At 36.2% G+C, this 21,597-nt stretch overlaps 1 protein-coding gene and 1 long non-coding RNA gene across 2 annotated transcripts in view; both read right to left on the minus strand.

The window, feature by feature from the left end:
* Positions 1 to 392: 392 nt before the first annotated feature.
* LOC149776234 (uncharacterized) lies at positions 393 to 14,616 on the minus strand. The gene is made up of 3 exons (XM_089942632.1): positions 14,387 to 14,616; positions 6,725 to 6,810; positions 393 to 2,309 (listed from the first exon to the last, which is right to left on the minus strand). Exons 1-3 carry the CDS (start codon positions 14,534 to 14,536, stop codon positions 2,132 to 2,134), a joined length of 414 nt encoding a protein of 137 aa, XP_089798758.1. The 5' UTR covers positions 14,537 to 14,616; the 3' UTR covers positions 393 to 2,131.
* The window catches only part of LOC149776235 (uncharacterized), a 29,091-nt gene continuing 22,096 nt past the window's right edge, over positions 14,603 to 21,597 (minus strand). Inside the window, exon 3 of the long non-coding RNA XR_016416262.1 lies at positions 14,603 to 14,616. This is a non-coding gene — a long non-coding RNA (uncharacterized LOC149776235). The remainder of the gene's footprint in view (positions 14,617 to 21,597) is intronic.

Genomic DNA, 21,597 nt, shown 5'->3' on the forward strand with positions numbered 1-21,597 from the left:
ACTTTACTTCTTAGCACAGTGTTTGAAACCATGACCTAACATATCCATGTCACAATATGATATTTGGAGAAGAAGTGTATATCTTGGTTCATTTGCACTTATTCCTTGTTATCATTTTGAAATTTTGGAAGAAAATATATGTAGTGATTCAACAAAACTGCAACAAGCATGTTGTTTTAGAGAGAAAGACAAATTGAAGCTACATAATTACCAGCACACAAAATCACAAGGGGCATCTGATCTAGGCTTGCATGGATGAATTCAAATTTGTAACCCTAGAATTACAAGTCTGATGTTCTACCAAATGAGCGACCATTGCTCTCTACAGACTGCTAGTCCCAGGTCTGAGAGTCATACAGCAGTAAAGGAAACAAACAAAAAATAGACAAATAGTACTTCAAAGGACTTTTATTCAGATGTCAGGAGTATCCTTGTATGACAGAAAATAGATGCTGCTTTTAGATCAAAGTATATTTTCATGCAAGATATTTAATCATTCATCCAGTGTAAATGTTCTTGTAAGAATAACATGTTAATTTTAAATTGTGATGGGAGAAACTAATTTAATATTCCTTTCATATGTGAAAAACATTCCTAGTGCTTTATCTACTAAATGGCTGACATTTACAAAAATGTGTGATGATTGTCATTTGTTTTAAACCCGTACTTCCCTCTAGTTCAGCTATTTTAAAATAAACAATAAACTTTTATCCCAAAAAATCATACATCAATGAAATTAAGTGTACCACAATTTTTATAAAATGAAATGGAAAAATGTATGTATGTATATATATATATATATATATATATATATATATATATATATATATATATATATATATATATATATATGAATCGATATCAAAACACTAGTAATCCAAATAATACTACAGTCACAATTGCATAGAATTTAACAAATACATTGCATTTTTTTTCAATGGGTTTTTACATCTTCTGGAGACTTGTACTGAAATTTCTGAAATTTCCTTAAATGAGAAAAGTCTACTACATTAAGGCATTATCAAACAGTTTACATGTGTAGTTACAGTAAAAATGCATGTCAGAATTATACATTTTGCTCACTGAATTTCGGTTGGGTTTTTCTTCTCAAACACTTTCCTTGGTTGTTCATCATAAAATATCTTCACATAAACTATAAAAAAATAAGAGGAAGGGATGTAACACAACATAAATGAAATCCATGTGATACTTTTCTGGATGATAATGAAATGTCTTTTCTGATAGCCACTATTCACAGCTGCAAAGAAGTTATGGCCCCTTAATAATCAGAAGGCAAGGCACAAGTTGGTGAAGTAGTTATGGCCCCTTAAGTAACAAATGGTATGGCAGGAGTAAGTACAATATTCAATCATGAATCTCCCAATTGTTATTTACAATAAGAGTCGAAACAACAAGCAAAGTCAGCTGCATACAAAGTTGTAATACTAGTAAACGATCAAAAATAAATTAGAAATCACATCAAACAGTTGTGTCCATTGCACAACAAGAAAAATTAATTGTCAAACAACTTTTTGGGTGAAAACACCAGTATCTCACTCCATGTAAGGAGGGTTTCTCCATTTTCCTAAACCTGTTTTATCATTAATACCAATATAAGCGCTGTGTAGCCACATACTCTACCTTCTGTATGTTAGCATTTGCACAAGGGAAAGATATTCTATATGACCAAATGCAGAATCATTAAGAAATCAGATTAAAAAACTTGCACTTTTGATGCCTCGAACCAAATGGCAGCAGGTCTTACACATCTTCATACAAAATTACACCGGTATTTATAATGCCTTTTGATGGTAATATTGTTGCAATCCCAAAGCAACTGTCCATCAATGGAATCAGTGATACTTCTGTTAATGCCAGTTTCTCATTTCTCTTGGAGCTAAATCATGCATTTTACTCCCAAAAATCAGAAGGAAAATAAACAATGGTGTATTCCAAGATCAGGAAAATAAACAATGGTGTATTCCAAGATCAGGAAGTCCAGCTACGTATACTTGTTACAAAACTAAGAAAGAGATTATGTTCACAACGCATTAACATTAACTCAAGATGTATACAGGAGAGTGTAATGATACGAATATCTAAAAGCATATATAGCTGGAATAACATGTTTTCAATTGCATAATGCCATGAATTCATCCAGCGTAATCTGATCATCATTAATTTGGTCACATATTTCATCAGCTGTTTCTTCATCCATCGTTTCCATAATGGCAGCCTTCAACTCAGCCCTGGAAAGATAACCGCTGCCATCTTTATCCCACTGCTTAAAAGTCTCTTCCAATTTCTTTCTGCAAAAGATAAATGTATTTTATTAATTTAATTATTATGGATACCAATTCTATCTATAAACAAGAGTGTACTCCCCTCTACTTCAACTAGTCTTCCATTGCTATTGTAAACATTATCATGCAAAAAATAAATTCTGATTACTGTGACCTTGATCCCTTTTCCAAGCAAATATTTTTGGCAACATTTTTTTCATTACATATTATCTTTTCATCATTTTAAATTTTGAAATTTGTACTTAGAATTGGCACTGTATAGCCAATATTATGCAGCAGACATTGTGAAAGCACCTGCCTACTTACCTACCTCATGTGATAGGGCATACCTCATGTGATAGTGCATACAAAACAGAAGTAAAACAATAGCATTATTTTTTATCATATTAATCTGGTAATATTAGATTAATAAAAAGAAAAAAGTGTTTGGTCAATTTTTTTAATTATTATTTTCTACTAAATCCTGCAAGAATAGCTGCAACAGTTGTCAGGTAGTCTTCCAAAAATAAAATTGGGGGATTTTTCATTGCAAAACAAGTATTTTGTGGCATTTTGAACACACTTTTATTCTAGCCTCACCTCCCTAAACATCAGTTTTTTTGTATTTCATTTTAACATTGTCCTTTTGAAGCTGATTAAAATAACTGTATTATTATTTGTATCATTCTGTTCATGCTTTGTAGAGAAGTTGCCATTTTAAACGGCAGTGGTTGCTGTAGTTGCTCTTTTTCTTAATTTACAAAAGCATTTTTTAATAACTAGTCGTTAATATGAAACAAATTTATCTGTTTATTCATCTAACAGAATATAAATTTAGGCTGCATCATAATATTTCTGTTTGTTACTTAAAGGTTTCATGGGAATAATGGTGCCCTATGATCATATGGCACAATCAGTTAGTGTCAAATTGAATTGAAATTTCATGGTTTAAAGATGGGAATCTTTGCAGCATATTTGCCAAGCTGACAGTCAGCAAACTAGTAAACTGGACACTAGTTAAAACCATTTAAACCAATTTCAATAAAAAAGCATGAAATAGGATGTCATTGTACAGCATGACTTGGTTAATTAGAAGTGGTCAGAAAATTATATTGGCATTAGATCACCCTGCTCAAAGAATACCTTTAGCTATGTGTTGTATTCAAACAAGTCAGTAGAAAATGTATGCATCATTATCAATATGTAAGGGCAAATATCCAAAGAGCTTTAATTAAAAAGAAGGAATACATATATGTTGCCATGAAAAGGGGGGGGGGGGCTGTATTCTTGCTTGCAAGCTTTTAGACCAGGCATACATATTGCAGGATCTGAACACTTAGGGGTTATTCAGGAAATAAAATCACCTTTGAACTGGTCATTTTACCTACACAGGCCCAAAAAGTGAAGTTCTGATTGCATGCATTAATGTCAACATATTACCCCCACCCCTTCTGCTTCAATACATAGAGGATCTCAAACTGGCAATGCTTTAATACTGAATTTATGAGTTGAATAATATCTAGCTCTGACCAGCCTTGACTCACAAAAGCTGGACATTATTAAGCTCATTTCATAAATTCAATATTAAATCATTACCCATTTGGGATTCTCTTCACCCTAGTTTTTACTTAGAGTGGAAAGAAAGAGAAGGAATGGCACAATGTTCGGCATTTTTTGGACTCGGACACTGCACCATTAATTTCTTGTGCATGATGAAATAGCCCTAGATGAGAACTGTAGAACTATTGAACAATTTTATAACGAATAACATTCAGAAGTATATTTTTTAACACTTAATAGAGGAAGTGTCATATATATGAATCTGTATCTGGTTGTTATGTTTCCACCAAAAAGTGTATTCCACCACAAACATTTACCACAGAAAAGTATTGGACGTGACATCATTCCAGTTCTAGGATATTACTCAGGAGCATTACTGGATGCAGACACTGTGCTAGATGTATAAGTATTACTGTGAATTGAAGAGATTTGAATTTGAATTCATTTGGCTGTAATTATTAACTGATTGGACGTTTTTCTAGAACAAATATTTCCATATTTCATTTGGAACAGTAGACTACAGTAATCGAAGACAAATATTTTTTTCAAGTCAGAACTGCATCATAGTAAGAAAAATGTGAATTTTAGCTATTTTACCATATATGACTGGACATTGCTCTATCAGTTTGGAGACCGATTTATGCCCACATTCTTCTTCTGTAAACAGAGGTGAGTTTGTTTGCTACAATACATTAATATTTAAACCACTCTTCTATATAGGGTGTATTCCAAATTACAGGTATACTGCCCACTCCAATACCTGCTATCAACTGACCAATACTCCTCTGTTTTATTTGTTTTTGTTGTTCTTCCTTGGGGTTTAATGCAAATTTTGAATGTATGTTAGGCTATATAGGGTGTACCAAGCCACTGTGGGGTAAATTGACCATATTCACAAAGAGGTGACCTTTTTTCCACAATTTTCGTTTTGGAATAGATTTTAAAAAATGGCCACGAATATGTTGATAGTAGTAGTAAAAACAAATTTCCAGATGGCTTAAGAAAAATTTCCCCATGATCACAACAAATCAGTAAAGAGAATATTGTGCAAGAATTTCCTGGGCATATTTGCACACATGTCAAGTTGCCACCCCCCACCCCCGCCCCGAAGTAAAAGTGTAATCATTGCTATTACAAGCAAGAGAAAATGTAATTTGGGTGTAAAAAGTGTAATCTATATATTAATTGCCAGAATGATAGTACATATCAAAAAGATACATTTTTACAGCTATAAAACAAGTCACATGGGTCATGTATGTACATTTACTCATTTTAAATTAAAAATAAATTGTTCTTTAAAAATTTAACCCTAATTTTCTTTAACCAAAGTTGATTCAATCCTGATTATTTAATGCTCTTCACCTTAATGGTCACCAACAAACTTCCAGGTGAAAATCATCTATCGCTATGAACTTTTACAATGGTGACCATGTACTAAACTTGGGTCCAAAAATTAGCATGTTGAGTCACAATCATTTAAATAATGACATTCCAATGTAATATGGATGTATGTAAATCCAAATGAAGTGAATACTTTCCACTTAAAGGTATGTAGAATCGAATTTTAAAAAATGACACCCATTACTAAAATAATCAATGTTGAATGCCCACATGACCAGTGTGACTTTATCCTGGTTCTGCAGCCTGTAAAAATTCTTGTCACAATGGGCAAAATCCATATGGATTAGAACTAGAATACAAACAATATATACGGAAAAATTTATATTCAGTACTCACTTCAACTTAAGTCTAACATTTTATGTCATATAACATCCACAACTCACACTGTAAAGCATTTCACTTAACACCCAGGTGCCATTTTCTTTAAAAGATATAGACTGGTTTGATAACTAATTAGCTTATCAATAAAATGATTCTATTAGGTAAAGTTCACTTTGGAAGAAAACCCATCATTTTCTTGGAAAAATGGGTCACATACAGTTGCTGTAAATAGTAAATAAGAATAGTGCTCAAACGCTATTCTTATGCAGCAGTTACCTCTTTAAGACTATTCTCAGATTTATAATAGTGGAATTAAAGAGATAATAAAATGACAAAAACTTTATATTGTTTGCTATTTGTTTTATTTTAATTAGTAAATAAATGCGTAATCCATATGAAGTCTCATGGAAAATGTAATTTGCTGAAAATAAGCATAATGATTATGCCAAAAGCATAATGGTTGGCATTTATGTATTTGGACCAATCAGAATCATAAAATGATGACAACATGTCATATCAAAAGTATTGATCTACACACACTATACATAAAGTATACTAACTATGTGCTGGAGATTTCAACCAAACATTTAGCTCCAGCTTGGATTCCTGATTTATTAATTAAAGTTCAAATCAAATCAATTTCATGCTTTTGTATGAATTACAGCTGAGAAAATTTAAGATTTAACTTCAAATCAATCAGATGCTTTTGTATGAATTACAGCTGAGCAAATTTATGATTAATTAAACTTCAAATCATATCAATTCGATGTGTTTGTATGAATTACAGCTGAGCAAATTTATGATTATTTAAACTTCAAATCAAATCAACTGGATGCTTTTGTATGAATTACAGCTGAGCAAATTTCTGATTAATTAAACTTCAAATCAAATCAATTCGATGTGTTTGTATGAATTACAGCTGAGCAAATTTATGATTATTTAAACTTCAAATCAAATCAACTGGATGCTTTTGTATGAATTACAGCTGAGCAAATTTCCTGATATGTGGATTTTAATTGATGTGACTATGTAAATGGTTAAATCACATCAAATGTCCATAGAACATAACCGTAACGAGGTGGCATTGAATGGTTCATCCCTTGAATGGAAAAGACCATGCAAATTTCACACTGTCTTGAGGTATATAAATCATATCTTACGCTCTGGCTGGTTTTGTCATGTCAGTAATAAACTCATCCAAGGTTATTTTCTGGTCACCATCCATGTCCATTCCTTGGAAACATTCCTAAGAGAAAAACAAATCACATTACACCTCCATTGTATTTATCTAATTTTAAAGTTACACACTCAAAATTTATTCAAAACAAGACTTTAACCTGGGATGTGTAAACTTTCACAATAAATACAATTAAAAATAAGTACAGAAATAAAATAAAAATATTCCAGAAGGCGAAGAAAGAAACATGCAAACTAATGAAAACTTTACACTTGTACACAAATATACAAAAATTTACCAAACTGTTGTTATTGCATTGTATCATCTGTTATGTTAGGCAAGTTATGTAATTTGCCAACACTTGACCATAATGTAAAGAATCTTGATGTTAGTTTAACAAGTTTGCATTCAAATAATTATATTTATCACATGGCTGGTAAACATCACTTAAATAGTACAGTCTATCAACTCAAGAGACATCCCTGAAGCAAACTTCTTTAAACAGAACTTAACATTTGGAATAAAAAGCTACTGAAATGTTAATAAAAATGATGAACATGTGCTTTCCATATATACTGATATATTTAAAAGTTTCTGTAATACAAATAACTGGATCAAAAGCCAACTTGTACCACGTTTGCTTGACATGTTCAACAAGTCTTTGTCAGTTTACTTTATAGGGTTGTTTAGCAAGCTATAAATTCTGCATGATGTCATTTATCCACTAGGCTTCGAGCCATCAACCATATTGTTTTCAGACAAACATAATGATACAGCATTCAGTTAACCTTACTGTTGTTTTCATCTTTAAGTGATAACTTGTGTGCAGTCTTTTAAATAGTTCTTGTGAAATGATGTTATGGAAATCGAACAGACTGTTTATGTCTCTATGCAAAGACATATGAGAATATAATAATAATAATAATAATAATAATAGTAACTTATTATTGTTGTTTTTATAATTTTATCTTTGTACGATTCAGTTGTAAATCAATCCTTAACCACAAACAGCTTTAATTTTACAGAGTGGGCAGACGTATGGACAGACGGTCTGACATATGCAGATCCGATCCCATGTTCGCCGTTTTTCTTCCAAAAGGCCGGGGACAATATTTTTTATCGTAAATACTATAATTTATTTAGGACAGATCGAGAAGGGTTAATCTAATAAACAAGGGTCTCTCGAAAGCATTGGCGCTCAGCAGAATTTCCAAGCATCAACATAAAGTAAGCTTTGGTTATTTTTATCCTTTTTACCTGCTGACTACCGAAACCATCATCGACATTTGGTTTTAAACAGTTTCTTTCGCGTTTATTTAACATGCTGACGTACACACTCACTTTTTACGATACAAGGACAATATAAAAGAGCAACGAACAGATTGAATTGGGTGGGTATTTATTTATCGATTTTCATCTATACCCAAATAGTTTTGGGAAGCAATATCGGACCATTTTCACTTACTACCAACCAACATCTAAAAAAAAGTCCTTTCGTAAAAACTCCTTGGTGATGATCAGCAAGTAGTGATAAGATTTTCAAGATGGCACTGTGGCAGCCACAAAAGATCTCTGGAGCAGAACCATTTTCATTTAGAACCAACTAGACATAAGAATTCGTTCAGAAAAATCCCATGTTGATAGGCTATACTTTCAGGCAGATTGGCGATAAAAAGATGTTCAAAATGGCAGCTGATGTAGTTACACTGCAGGTGGCACCGTTTTCATTTATGACTAAATAGACGTCGTAAGAGATCTGGTGAAAGCAAGGTAATGCTACGTTTTGCTCGCTAGGAGTAGAGATAACAAAATTCCAAGTTGGCGATGATGGCAACCAAATTCGACATCCGGTTGGTACCATTTTCAAGTAAGTCCGCCTAGACTAGACAAGAAGTCATTTTGGTGAAAGTCCAATGTCGATATGTCCGTCCATTCAAGAGCAGTAGCGTTAGTATCATTTTCATGATGGCCGCTGTGGCGCCTTAATGGGCATCAAGTGAACATCATTTTCATATAAAACCAACTAGACGTCATAGTCATAGTAAGTCATGGCAAATCTTTGGCTGAAAACTATTTAATAGACCTTCCACTCGGGAGGAAATGCGACAGAGCCCAGCACCCACCCCTCTAACAACTCCAACTCTAGAATTGATAGTGAAATACCCAGAACGTTTCCTAAAGCAAGTTTCAAGTTGCACAATTACAATTAAGCTCTTGTAACACTAAAAAAAATGCAGGAGCTTCTGGAGACCCAACGGGTCCATCCCAAAGACACCGTCGCCTACTTGTTTATGCCCCCATCTACCCCCCACCCCAGTACCATCACCAATGATACTAAACGATGTCTGGATCTGTTCGTATGTAGGATACATGGATTTTCGAGATGGCCACTAGACCCAGTGACGTGGTGTTTCGTGAAAATCCATGTTAAAACGACCATCCATTGAGAACTAGTCATATAAAGATTTTCAGGATGGGTGTGTAAGTTAAGACAGCTATTCTACAGGTTTGACAAGACACGTTTTGTTTCTCTTCACGTTCTGGAATATCACATTGGCATCGCTTTCCTTTTATAAAAGCAACACATGATGAGAAATGTTTTGATCACAAGACCACATCGATGTAACCATACCTTCATGAGTAGCGATTAAATTTACAATTTAAATCGGAGTTCTTAAAGTACCGTTTTCATTCAGGACCAACTAGATACAAGTGAAAACTGCGTCTCGACAGGAACATCTGTTATCAGAAACAACAATAACAATTTTCAGGACGACTATGGCAGCCATCTTAGATGTCTGGTCCGCACCATTTCTATTTGGAACCAACCATGCATCAGAAAAAGCCTTTGAAAAAGCTACGTCTCTACGACTATCCATTTTGGAATCGGAGCGAGAACACAATACAATGACTGCATTGGTGGCCACACTATAGATCCGATTGTCACCATTTTCATTTATGACCAACTAGACATCATTAGAAGTCTTTTAGTAAAAAAACATCGGGTCGATGCGACCATTAAATCAGACCAGGTAACGATTTTCAAAATTTCCGCCAGTGTCTATACTTTAATATCAAATCCGCACCATTTTCATTTATGACCAACCAGACAGCACAAGTCGTTTAGTGAAATACACATACCGATACGTCTTGCCGTTCATGTGTATCTAAGGCATGTCATCACGATGACGATTACTGAGGTCATGCTGGACGTCAGATCTACACACTTTTTATTTACGACCAACTATACAGACATAATTAAGACTTTCAGTGAAATCCCCATGTCGACACAACCACCTGTTAAGGAGGAATTGCAATAACGATTTTCAAGTTGACCTTCTTAGAGGCCTTGGTACATGTCAGATAGGCATCTCTTCCATTTAGGCGTCTCTTCCATTAAGAAACAGCTAGACAAAACAAAAAAGAATGCCGATATGACCATCCGTTTAAGATGGCATGGCGGCCATATTGGATCTCCAACAGATACGATTCTTGTTTGGGACCAACTAGACCTTGAGATGTTTTGTCTAAAGAATCATGGCAATACTCCTAGTGGAGGCCCCGGGGTAGCCGAGGGGTCTAAAGCGTGTGCCTTTACGAATCCCTACTATCTCATCTTTGTCCAAGTTGGTTCGAATCTCGGGCTAAGCCAATGTGTCTATGTGAGAAAGCTTGCCAGTGCTTCCCGTGCATCGGTGGTTCTTCCCCAACCAGTTATACTAGCCATGTATAAACTATCGTGTGCTGAAAAACGGTATTAGACCCACAGTAATAGTACTCCTCTCTGTGGTCTGGGAGGAGTAGCGAGAAATTGTTCTAACAGACGGTCGACGAGCAATGGATCGTCTCATCAACTCCACTGGTCGTAACCATCCACTGTACCAAATACGTCAGTATGTGAAAACGGTTTTCAGTCTTATCTGAACGTGAGTTGTGGTTAATGGGACATGATCAAGAAACATAGCTCAACAAAAAGAGCTCCGTGGAATAAACCTTTTTAGAAGGGAATATCACGTTATAGTCCATAAAAGATACACACTCGTATTACACGAATTCTCAACTTTGTACACTCGCCCCTATACTACTGTTACCTCGTGCAAGAGAAGGTTTTGATGTCCGTTTATTCTTTATGTAAACCTGCCATTATGTCATCTTCCCTTGGATTTCACCGAATCACCACGTGACTTTTATACAATCCTTAATTTGGGAGATATTCAGTAACTTTAATCTGTGATAGTGTGCCAAATCTAATTTTTTACCCCCTATGAAAGAATACATACCGATGTCCTACCGATATTAAACACACACACACACACACACACACACAGAGCGAACATCGCAAGGGCAATTGTGCAGCATTTTCGAGGAAAAGAAACACCTGTCGTTCCTTGTTTTGCTAGGCAAAAGGTTTAGTAGTATATGTAAGCGACAACACGCAAAATTACAGTGTTTCATTATTTTTAACCCCTCTAGGCTATACGGCAAGTTTTGTCGTCCAAAGCAATATTTAAGGTTTTAATTTCGAATTAAGCTTTAGTAACAATCAAAACGTTAATCGCATGGTCTAGTGGCAGTTTGTGAAATATTTTTACCTATTAGCAATTACTATAATGCGTCTGGAAACTTGTTATCTGTTAGAATTACAAGGTACAGTTTCGTTGCACTCGTTCGAAGTCACGCAGTCCAGATATATAATATAATGAACAGAATCGGTACATAAAAAGTAAAGATGCTTACCAGATATTATAATATAATGAACAGAATCGGTACATAAAAAGTAAAGATGTTTACCAGGTATCGTTCACATGACCTGGTTTTACCTGCATTCCATTCATCCGCGGCGAGAACATACTTGTACGGCAGCTATGTCTTTAACATGTAGGGAACTAGCTTGTCACGTGAATGTTGTGTATTGAAACATTTATCAGAATGACAAGTAAGGTGGTATATTTTAATGTCATTCATACTGCTTTTAGACGAGAATTGCTTCCATAAAGTGATTCTTCAAAGTATGAATATAATTCACCCGCAGCAGTCTGACGTCTAGAAGAAATGGTTTTTCACGTCTGAATGCGAACTTGAAGGGAATTTTGCCCAGGATTACAAAGCAATGACTGGCTTCCAAAAGCACAAACAAAATGTGCTGTATTTGTTTAATCTCGTTGCTCGCGACTTCGCATCAAGATCAGACGGATCGAATGTATATTTTAAGCCACTATTCAGATAGTGCTATAGTGTTCTTGCATTGCCTGAAGTTGTACAAATCAACCATAAAGGAACGTATTAGTAATGTTCTCGTATATCGCCAAGAACTGAACCAGTATCAGCAAAAGTATGACATTCCTAATCCTCGCCAACGTAATCTGTTCACAATTTAAATAGACACCTGTTTACTAAAGGCGGAAACATCCGTAACTCAGTTGGCAGCGAGTCGAACTCGTAATCCAAGGGTCGCAGGATTGATACCCGTCAACTGCTTCAGCGTGTTCAAGGGAAAAGAGCTTGGCATGATGCCAAAGATTTGTTAAAAGGCGTGGTTAAAACTCGCCCCAAACATAAATTGCTAAAGGCCAATCTACGGAATTTCGGATATAAAAAGATCGGAATTTTCCATAAGCTTATGTTTCGCCTCGCCACTTGTCCAGGCACGGGTCTACCATCAGCTATGTAGATTTTGTTTTTGTTGGTGGCAACAGCACTTTTTACACTTTAGTTGGTACATCATGGCAAGGAAATGTATACCAGGTGTGTTTCATCGGGACAACATGAAGACACAACCACCTGTTCAGAAGGAACTGGTCTTTACAGGTAGATTTGAAGAGAATGGCTCTTTGCTAATATTTCTTTCTGTGCTATCGCAAATCTTTTCTGTATCGCGATACCAAGTTTGCCTCGCAATCACCATCACTATATTACACAAGCAACCCGATAAATCAGTCTCACGCCTGTATGATATTGTCTGGCAGTTTAGAGGCTGCTATCGCCTATCCAATAAAACCTGCAAAAATCTGCAAACAGTCTCTTCTGCACAAACTGGTGTACATTTTTTACACTTGCCGGTATTTCTCGCGGCTTTTGAGCTACCGTCGGCTAAAGGGTTATTTTGGCTAGATGTATAGGTACATAACATTTCCGGATCAAATCCTATGTTTGGTGCTGTAAATTCTCGCGGAACAGCACAAACCTATGTCATGTAGCCATTTAAACTTAGCGCTAGATAAGGTTATTAGCAAATACCCGTATCTGTTTAAAGTGTACGCAGGTGTGTTCCGGAAAGATATGCAGGCAGCAAAATTGCACATTTTAATAAACAGATGACATCAGACCAAAATATCGTCCATCAATATCAACGAATATAGACAGGAGTGTGGCGATTCATCGGACTATTACACGTGCTGTTCGCATGCCAGATTTTCGCGTTCAAATGATTTATTTTAGGTATTTGTAATACAAGTTAGTAACTGAACATGCAAGAATGATCATGCATGGTTTACTGTAAATAAACGTTTGGCCGTTAGCAGTAGCATTCGAAATATCTTTAACGTTTTGGACACAAACTCTACCAGCATTCTTATGCCAACATCTGCACACTGCAAACCACGTACGACACATCGACTCACAGAAAAAATTAAGCTTAATGTTATGTATCAAAAGTATCATCAGTTTATAATCAGTTGTGCTGACGTCATGTAGCCCGCAGGATTTTTGCTTTGGGGTGGGGGGAGGCAGTCAGTCACGGCCGGGAGAGTTAGTATAGTAAGCACTCTGAAAGTAAAGCTAATATTTACTAACCGTTTTGAGCAGAATCTTGTGACATATTTTCAGCTTCATTTGCATGATTAAACCTGTCGCAATATATATATATATATATATATATATATATATATATATATATATATATATAATTTCCAAAGGAGTCACGTGATCCCCATTGACCTCTGCTGCGGGCGTCCATGGCTGAAGCATCAGCACGATACTAGCCTTCAATACTGAACATGCCAGATTGTGCTATATATATATATATATATATATATATATATATATATATATATATATATATATATATATATATCGTTTCATTCTATTTGGGGTTATACGCTCCAAGAGATTCGGTAAAAGGTTTACGAATAAACTTTTCAACCAAGCTTAACCTGCAGTGCACGCATTATCTGGGATACACCAGATGCCTTTAAATCAATCGCTGTAATAATAGTAACATGTCAGAATATCTGAACAAAAACAAAAAGTGAGACAGACCAAACCAAAATCGTACACGTATCAAAATAATTTCGAAGTCTGTGAATTAGCAAATCAACTGAAAATAGGCAAGTGCTTACATATTAACACAGTGGTAAGATAATAGCTTTTTTATGGCGTACAAATTCCATCATTATCCTTTACTAAATGTGTATGGCTCGAAAGGCCATTCACTCCACTAGGCAGACAGAAAATGAGCGGTTTCAGGCACAATTATGACTCACAACCTTCTACTGGCGATCTGCATCTGCAAAAGCTTATTTTTGTATACTGTATTACTTATGTCGCGAATAAAATCAAATGAACGTATTGCACAAATATAGAAAATATCAATATTCTGGACAAACCATTTGCAGAGAGAGAGAGAGAGAGAGAGAGAGAGTCTTACCACTACAATTTTGTCCAAATCGTTGTTGCTCAGCTTGGATACCCCGTCCAAGCTCTTGATGGCATTTTTCAGCTCATGTGGTGTAAGCAAACCATCAGATCCAGCGAATTTCTCAAAGATTTCTCTACACTGAGCTTTTGTTAGCGCCATCGGATAAATCGACTTGTCGTCTGTCGAGTTGTGTGTCGTCTGCTTGCGTTGAAACCAATGGGCGGTTTATAGTACGCTATCTGCCCGCAAGGAAAATGTTATGCCATTTAAGTATTTAGGCGGTGAGGCATGGTATAGGGAAAATGTTTTGTCCACAAACAACGAATTACCTTTCTAGAAAAGCAGTAGGTTTGGGGGGGGGGGGGGACATTGAAGGGTGGTTACCACCTGCAGTTTATTTGATAGTGATGTCTAGCACTGGAACATCATGCCGCAGACATGTAGCATGATGTCCCACCGACTCACATTATCTTGAACATTATCTTGACCAGTCATAACACTAACATCTTAATGCTGAGCGCCAAGAAAGGCAACTGTTAGTACCATTTTTTTTGGAACTCTTTGGTATTACTCAGCCGGAGTTCGAACCCGCGACTTCCCGAATCCGAGGCGGACGATCCAACCACTAGGCCACCGGAGCGGTATTATATTTGTCTGAAAGTTTCTTGATGACAGTTAAGGTGCAGAACATTCAATAATCAGGATTGAATATACTTGGGTTACAGAAACTTCGTGTTAAATTTTAAAAGAACAACTGATATTTAATTTAAAATGAGTAAATGCACATACATGACCTGTGTGATTTTGTATACTATAGTCACCGACAACCATTTATTGCAATCACTCTGTGAAAATTGACACTAAAATAATTTTTACATTTGAAAAATAAGACATGCAGTGGAATTAACTTAAAGCACTGGAGTCTGACGTTTTATCAATAACGTACGGCGAAATCTCTGACAACATGAAATCACCTTATCGGTAATATAAATGAACACTTATATTACCGATAAGGTGATTTCATGTTGTCAGAGATTACGCAGTATTTTATTGATAAAACGTCAGACTCCTGTGCTTAAAGGCACTAAAACATTCAGAATGATGTATAAAACGGTGGTAGTGGTGGTTAACACAGCATATTCATATAACGCTTGAGATACCTGGAAATCCGAATCAGTCTACTGACGGCACATGCTAGACTGAAAATGAAAGGTTAGCGAGACAAGTTAATGTACATGGAAGCTGTTCACGCTGCACGTACGGCTCGAGCAACGCACTACAACAGTATCCTAAAGTCTGTTTCTGTACGGATGATGACAGCGATGAATGGTGTTCAAGACAGACAAATATCACTCGAAATGCATTACCCCACCCCCATCCCCACCCCTCATTATTAAATATCTCGAAGGCTATATATAACACACAACACACAGACTCTAGAGAGAAAATACCGACATTATTTTCTTCTTTCTTTTCTGCATTCTATATGTGGATAGATAAACAAATGAAATGGTTTTCACGATTTCTGACAGGGAGAAGAGAAGTCCCCTCTCACGTCGGGAAGGGGCTGGGTATCCTAATGGACTTTCCGAGAATAATTTCGTATGACATGATGGTATGTTATCAGCGGTCAGATAAGATCACGAGGTTTTAAACGTCGCCTCGAGCATTTATTACCAAGTCTTTCAACGATGAGTGTGGGTTTGATAAATTCCCTTAATGTCAGAGCAACTGTTTACTGAACTACCACGCAAACATAATGCAATTTTTTTTACTGTTATCATTGTAATTACTGACAACGAACTTATATGTAATAATTACCCAGAGCTAGTCGATCTCAATAAATTTAAAAGAGAAAAACAGATTGTTGGGAGGAAGGCATGTGTGTAAATGTACCTCGTCGTATTGTATGAGGTTATTCATTTTTATGGATGTAAATGTTCCTTGGTATTGTATGAGGTGATTCATTTTTATTTAACCTTTTGCATTTTCCCCACAAAGGACCCCAGTTTACCTATATAGCCCAAAGGTAGGCGTGTGATGGCGAATGTTGAAGCGAGATGACACACTACCCTTCCCACTGCCCATATATATATATATATATATATATATATATATATATATATATATATATATATATATATATCGGAACACACCTCCCCCAAACAGTCGCCGAGCCGTTGTATTATCTACGACTAAACCGGTTTGAACAGTGTATAGTTTTTTGGGGATGGGGAGCATAATCAGTTTGTACCGACCTACCTACCCTATTTTTTTTTCCTTCATTGTAACCACAACCACGCGTATATTTATATTTGGACTACTCCGTATCCTTCGCCTTCATGGTGTATATATGTATATATCGCTTTCTAAATATGAAGACATTTTTTTCTTAAGTATGTTTTTCATTTCCTTTGCATTGATATGCATGCATATAGGTCATTTCGTTTCTTACTATGTTTTCTTTGTATGTTGCATACTTAAGATGATGATACTTCTTATTGCAATATCCGCGATTCAATTAACTTGCATGAAAAACAAGTATCATCCAAGTCCGTTTGGAGTATTGGACTCTTCGTCTTCTATAAAATTTCTATAAACTACTATATTAATTCCTATGCAGAGATCACCTTTGTTCTTTCTAATTTATTATAGTGAAAGGAATGCTAATTACTTTTAGTTGTATCGACCAATTTTAACTCAAAGAGAATTGAGTACCTGTACACAATTTGCTCAAATGTGTACATGCACACATTTGTGTTACCTTGCAGTCAGGGCCGACAAAAACAAGGATATGCTCGGTTCTTTTTTACCCGAGGGCCTGCCATCGCTCTCTACGGCCTTGCTAGTAGTTCTAGACAGTCTCGAACAAATTTTTTATAAACGTGCTCATGTGCAAATTTTAATTATTTTGCAGTGTAAATCTGGTTCGAACTCCGGCCGAGTCATACCAAAGACATATAAAAATAGTAATAGCTGCTGCCTCTCTTGGCGCTCAGCATGAAGAAGTTAGTATTCGGACTGGTCGGCCTGGTGTTAGGATAATGTGACTGGGTGAGTCATGACGATACAATGTCTGCGGCATCATGCCCCAGTGAAGACATCACTGTAGGACTCGCGGTACTAATTCATTTCCCATAGTAAACCTAGGTAAACACCGTTATATTAAAAAAATAAATAACTTAAAAATTTTGAGTGCTCATGATCAAACCTATATTTATCAGTATAGATGAAACCTGGATGTCACCTTCTGTCTAGAGAAAAGGATATGAGCCGCGACATTTTCTGGACTTGCATGTGTTTGAAAAATGTGCTTTCAATTCCGCACCAAAGAGTCAGGAGCAAATTTTAGTAATGAGTGTTCCAAACTCAAGACTGTTAAAGGACTGAAATTCCATCAATAAAACAATGTCTCTATTTTTTCACTTACAACTAGGATAAGCGCTCAAAAGATTATCGTTCCTAAAACGTATATAAACTTACATTATTAACCAATCCAGGTCATCCAAAAAACCCATATATACTCTATTTATGTTCACCAATTTCCAGGCTCGTTCCCATTTTTCCATATCATTTGTACCGTGTGTCATATAAACTGCCACACGGCAGACATCGTAACGATGATTCAAATTGTTAAAACTACGCTAAAAATACACACACACACACAAACACACACACACACACACGTATCCTATAACATTACCCTTGGTATTTGCATTATAATAAAACCTAAACATCTAATAAGGTCAAAGAAAAATGTTATACCAATAAATTGAACTAAATTTAACTGTACAATAATAAGACAATTTCTCAAATTGAGTCCCATGGCGCCTCTCTCAATGTAAAAATTTGCTCGACGGCTTTCGAATTATTATTGTACACATGAGCGCCCGCAGCACAAGTCAACGGGAGTCACGTGACTCACCTGGACATTATTTTATATAGATAGATAGATAGATAGATAGATATATAACGCTTAGTAAATATTAGCCTTTGTTTCAGACTGCTTACTATACTAACTCTCCTGGCCGTGACTGACCCCCCCCCCCCCATCCCCCGCAAAAAATCCTCAAACACACACACAGACTACAATAACAACCTGCAGGCGCCCATGTCCGTACATTGCCAGTTTTAGTTGTGGGATGTAATCAGTCAGAAAGTAATAAATTGCAAGTTAGACTGTATGTAGGTGATTTAAGGTCAACAACTATCTGGTGTAAGTATAAAGGTTTAAAAGCACAGGCACTTGTTTCGGACAGTAAAAATGAACAATATTGAAAGCACCCACTCCCTTTTTTAACACCTGGTGTCCAACGTTCCCTCTAATTGAATGGTAGATGTGCGCGCTATGCGCGCTGCATTGTGCAAGCATTACGGTGCTTTTAGCATTAATGTTGGATTGAATATTTGGTAATTTTGATCAAGAATTCAGCTGTGCGGGGATGTCTGAGCAGCTGCGCGCGCGTAGCTTAGAGGTAGCTCGCATTGTTCAAATATACACACTCGCAAATTCGGCCCTAATGTTCTATTGGAATCGACATGTTCAGTCACTCTTAACTAATACCACCGTAGAGGAGACACTCCGAACATTTTCACCATATACGAGTTAAGTACATGACTGAGTTTAATGCTCCTCTATGCGCGAAATTTCTGTTGTAACATATATTGTCTACCAGGATCACGTTTGATGCTATACACATCTCGTATGTTTGGCAGTGAGTAGGCTGCATTATATCCTGAATGTTGGTTATTGATATGCCTGGACTGGAACAAACCCTGTTCCAGTTACAGGGCTGGATCAGGTGAAAAGGCAGGGGAAGGGGTCAACAATTCAAATAGGCTCTGACTTTCCTTGAAAAGGCACCAAAAATCATGTGTGTCTATTACGTCAAAGTGTGCATAATACCCAATAAACGTGCGCAAGAAAACAATGACAAAATTTTAAGTGCAAAGTGACTGTACCTTTGTGTGTGTGTGTACTTTTTTTAGTGGGGTGGTGGTGGTGCCGATTCCCAACCAGATCCGGCTACTGGTTAGTTCACTTTTTATTTCATTAATTTGCGGTGTTGTTTGCACACACACACACACACACACACTATGCTGCATTAAATTATCTCTTCACGAGTTCATGGTGATAAAATATTATTGTTCGCGGAATGTGCTGCCATTTTGTCTATTATTCCTATGCAGACTAAGTGGGTATTGGTGTATATTAAGAGACTAAAATGTATTTTTTTAAAAACAGTCCAAACTCTTGTCCACATTATCTTTGTTGTGATGATCTAATGCTGTATCAACTTGCCTAATATAAAATAAAAAAATAAAAAACAAAGTAAGCAGGTGAGGTCAAAATTGTCCATATGTTTTAAATTAAAGAAATGCATAAAAATAGTATTCACTGGACCTGAGAAGTCAATGGCAGTTCACGCCAACCCCTGATTTATACCTGCATATTTCATGTCCAAAGGTCATTTTTGACATTATGTGTCGCTCACAGCCCTTTTGCTAGGTGATATTTTAGCATAACATTGTGTACTAAATAGCCTGGCGCAATTCAAAATAGTTTCCATCTGAGTCTTTTTTATATATATATATAAACAAATACACATTCTACTTGCCTTGAACACATCATCTTTGCTAGCCAAGGTTCCGATAACCCTGTGGATAGGGTTATCGAAACCTTGGCTAGCGAAGATGTGTGTGTGTGTGTGTGTGTGTGTGTGTGTTTTGGGTCTTTAACGTAGCTTTAACAATTTTTCAGTCATGTCGCTACGATGTCTGCAGAGTGGCAGTTTATAGTGATGTTTAGCACTGGGGCATCATGCCGCAGACATGTAGCAGCCAGTCACATTATCCTGACACCAGACCGACCAGTCCTAACACTAACCACTTAGTGCTAAGCGCCAAGCGAAGCAGCTGTTAGTACCATTTTTATGTCTTTGGTATGACTCGGTCGGAGATTGAACGCACGACCTCCCGCATCAGTCTGCCTACTGTAAAGTAACTATCTTAACAACTCAAGCTGGAAACAAATAATTCACAAATATATCCATATCTTTAATTATCAAACAATACCTGTTAAAGTCACACCAGTCTTAAGTTAAGAGATCTGACACGGGCCTTTTGACGAAACTGTCCTCTGCTACATAAATTTAATATAATAAATAGTTTGATTGTAATTTGAACTAAGTAAATGTCTTTGTACAAATGCGGTAACGTGTTGTCATAAAACTGAAATTTTCATTCTCATTATCAAAATCTTCCATTTCGGAGTCCAGTTGGAACGGCATCGGATCTTTCTACGACAGGAAGTTATACCACAGAAAAATCATGTATTTTGTTTACCTGTTCAACATTTTTCAGAGGACATATAATTGACTTGTATCTTTCAACCCTTCGAAAACCGAATCCCTGACAATGTGTATGAAAATTTATAAACTTTTCCATCCATCACTATATGTCCAACCTAAGAATTAAGGAAGTTGACGTGTACACATATCTTGGAGTTTTCTCTCAAATGGCTTCTCACGGCTCAAGGCACAAACAAATTCACCAAAAAAAGGAGAAGACATGTGTTTATTAACATAATACTAAACTCAAATTACAACTTAACAGGAAATCTTTAGAAGTTATGTTTTATGTTTTATATGAATCGTTCTGGAATATGATAATGTTGTTTGGGACAAAGGCACATTACTCGAGAAAAGAGAATTCGACACAATACAAAATGAGACAGCCATAATTGTGACTGTGAAACGAAATTGGTATCTATTGAAACGTTACACCAATAGGATACAAAAGTCTTTAGTCCAGTCGACAAAAGCATAAACTTACATTCTTGTATAAAATGACAACTGGTCTAGACTTAAGTCCTCTATCTCACATCTCTGTTTCCACCAGCGGCTAGTGATATTACACGCTAGGACTTACGTAATGTAAACGACTTCAGTACAGACTGGGACAAGTGTTTATTACACTAGTTTCTTCATGCATAATCTATTTAGATTCGTCAGATTCCTCACATTATCAACACCATAATCGCACGCCTATGTTCCTATAAACGTTTATTGAGAGATAAAAGGAAATTTCAGAGTATTTACGCCCGACTTAGAACAAACTGCAGTTCACATAATGAACATTTATTTACACTGAATATAATCGGATCACGGCATTTCAGATGTGGACCTGTAGAAAGTACAAAACACTCCGGTTTTCTTACA

The sequence above is a fragment of the Sinohyriopsis cumingii genome, chromosome 18, assembly GCF_028554795.1.
Source record: "Sinohyriopsis cumingii isolate HCF-2022 chromosome 18, ASM2855479v2, whole genome shotgun sequence".
NCBI lineage: Eukaryota > Metazoa > Mollusca > Bivalvia > Unionida > Unionidae > Sinohyriopsis > Sinohyriopsis cumingii.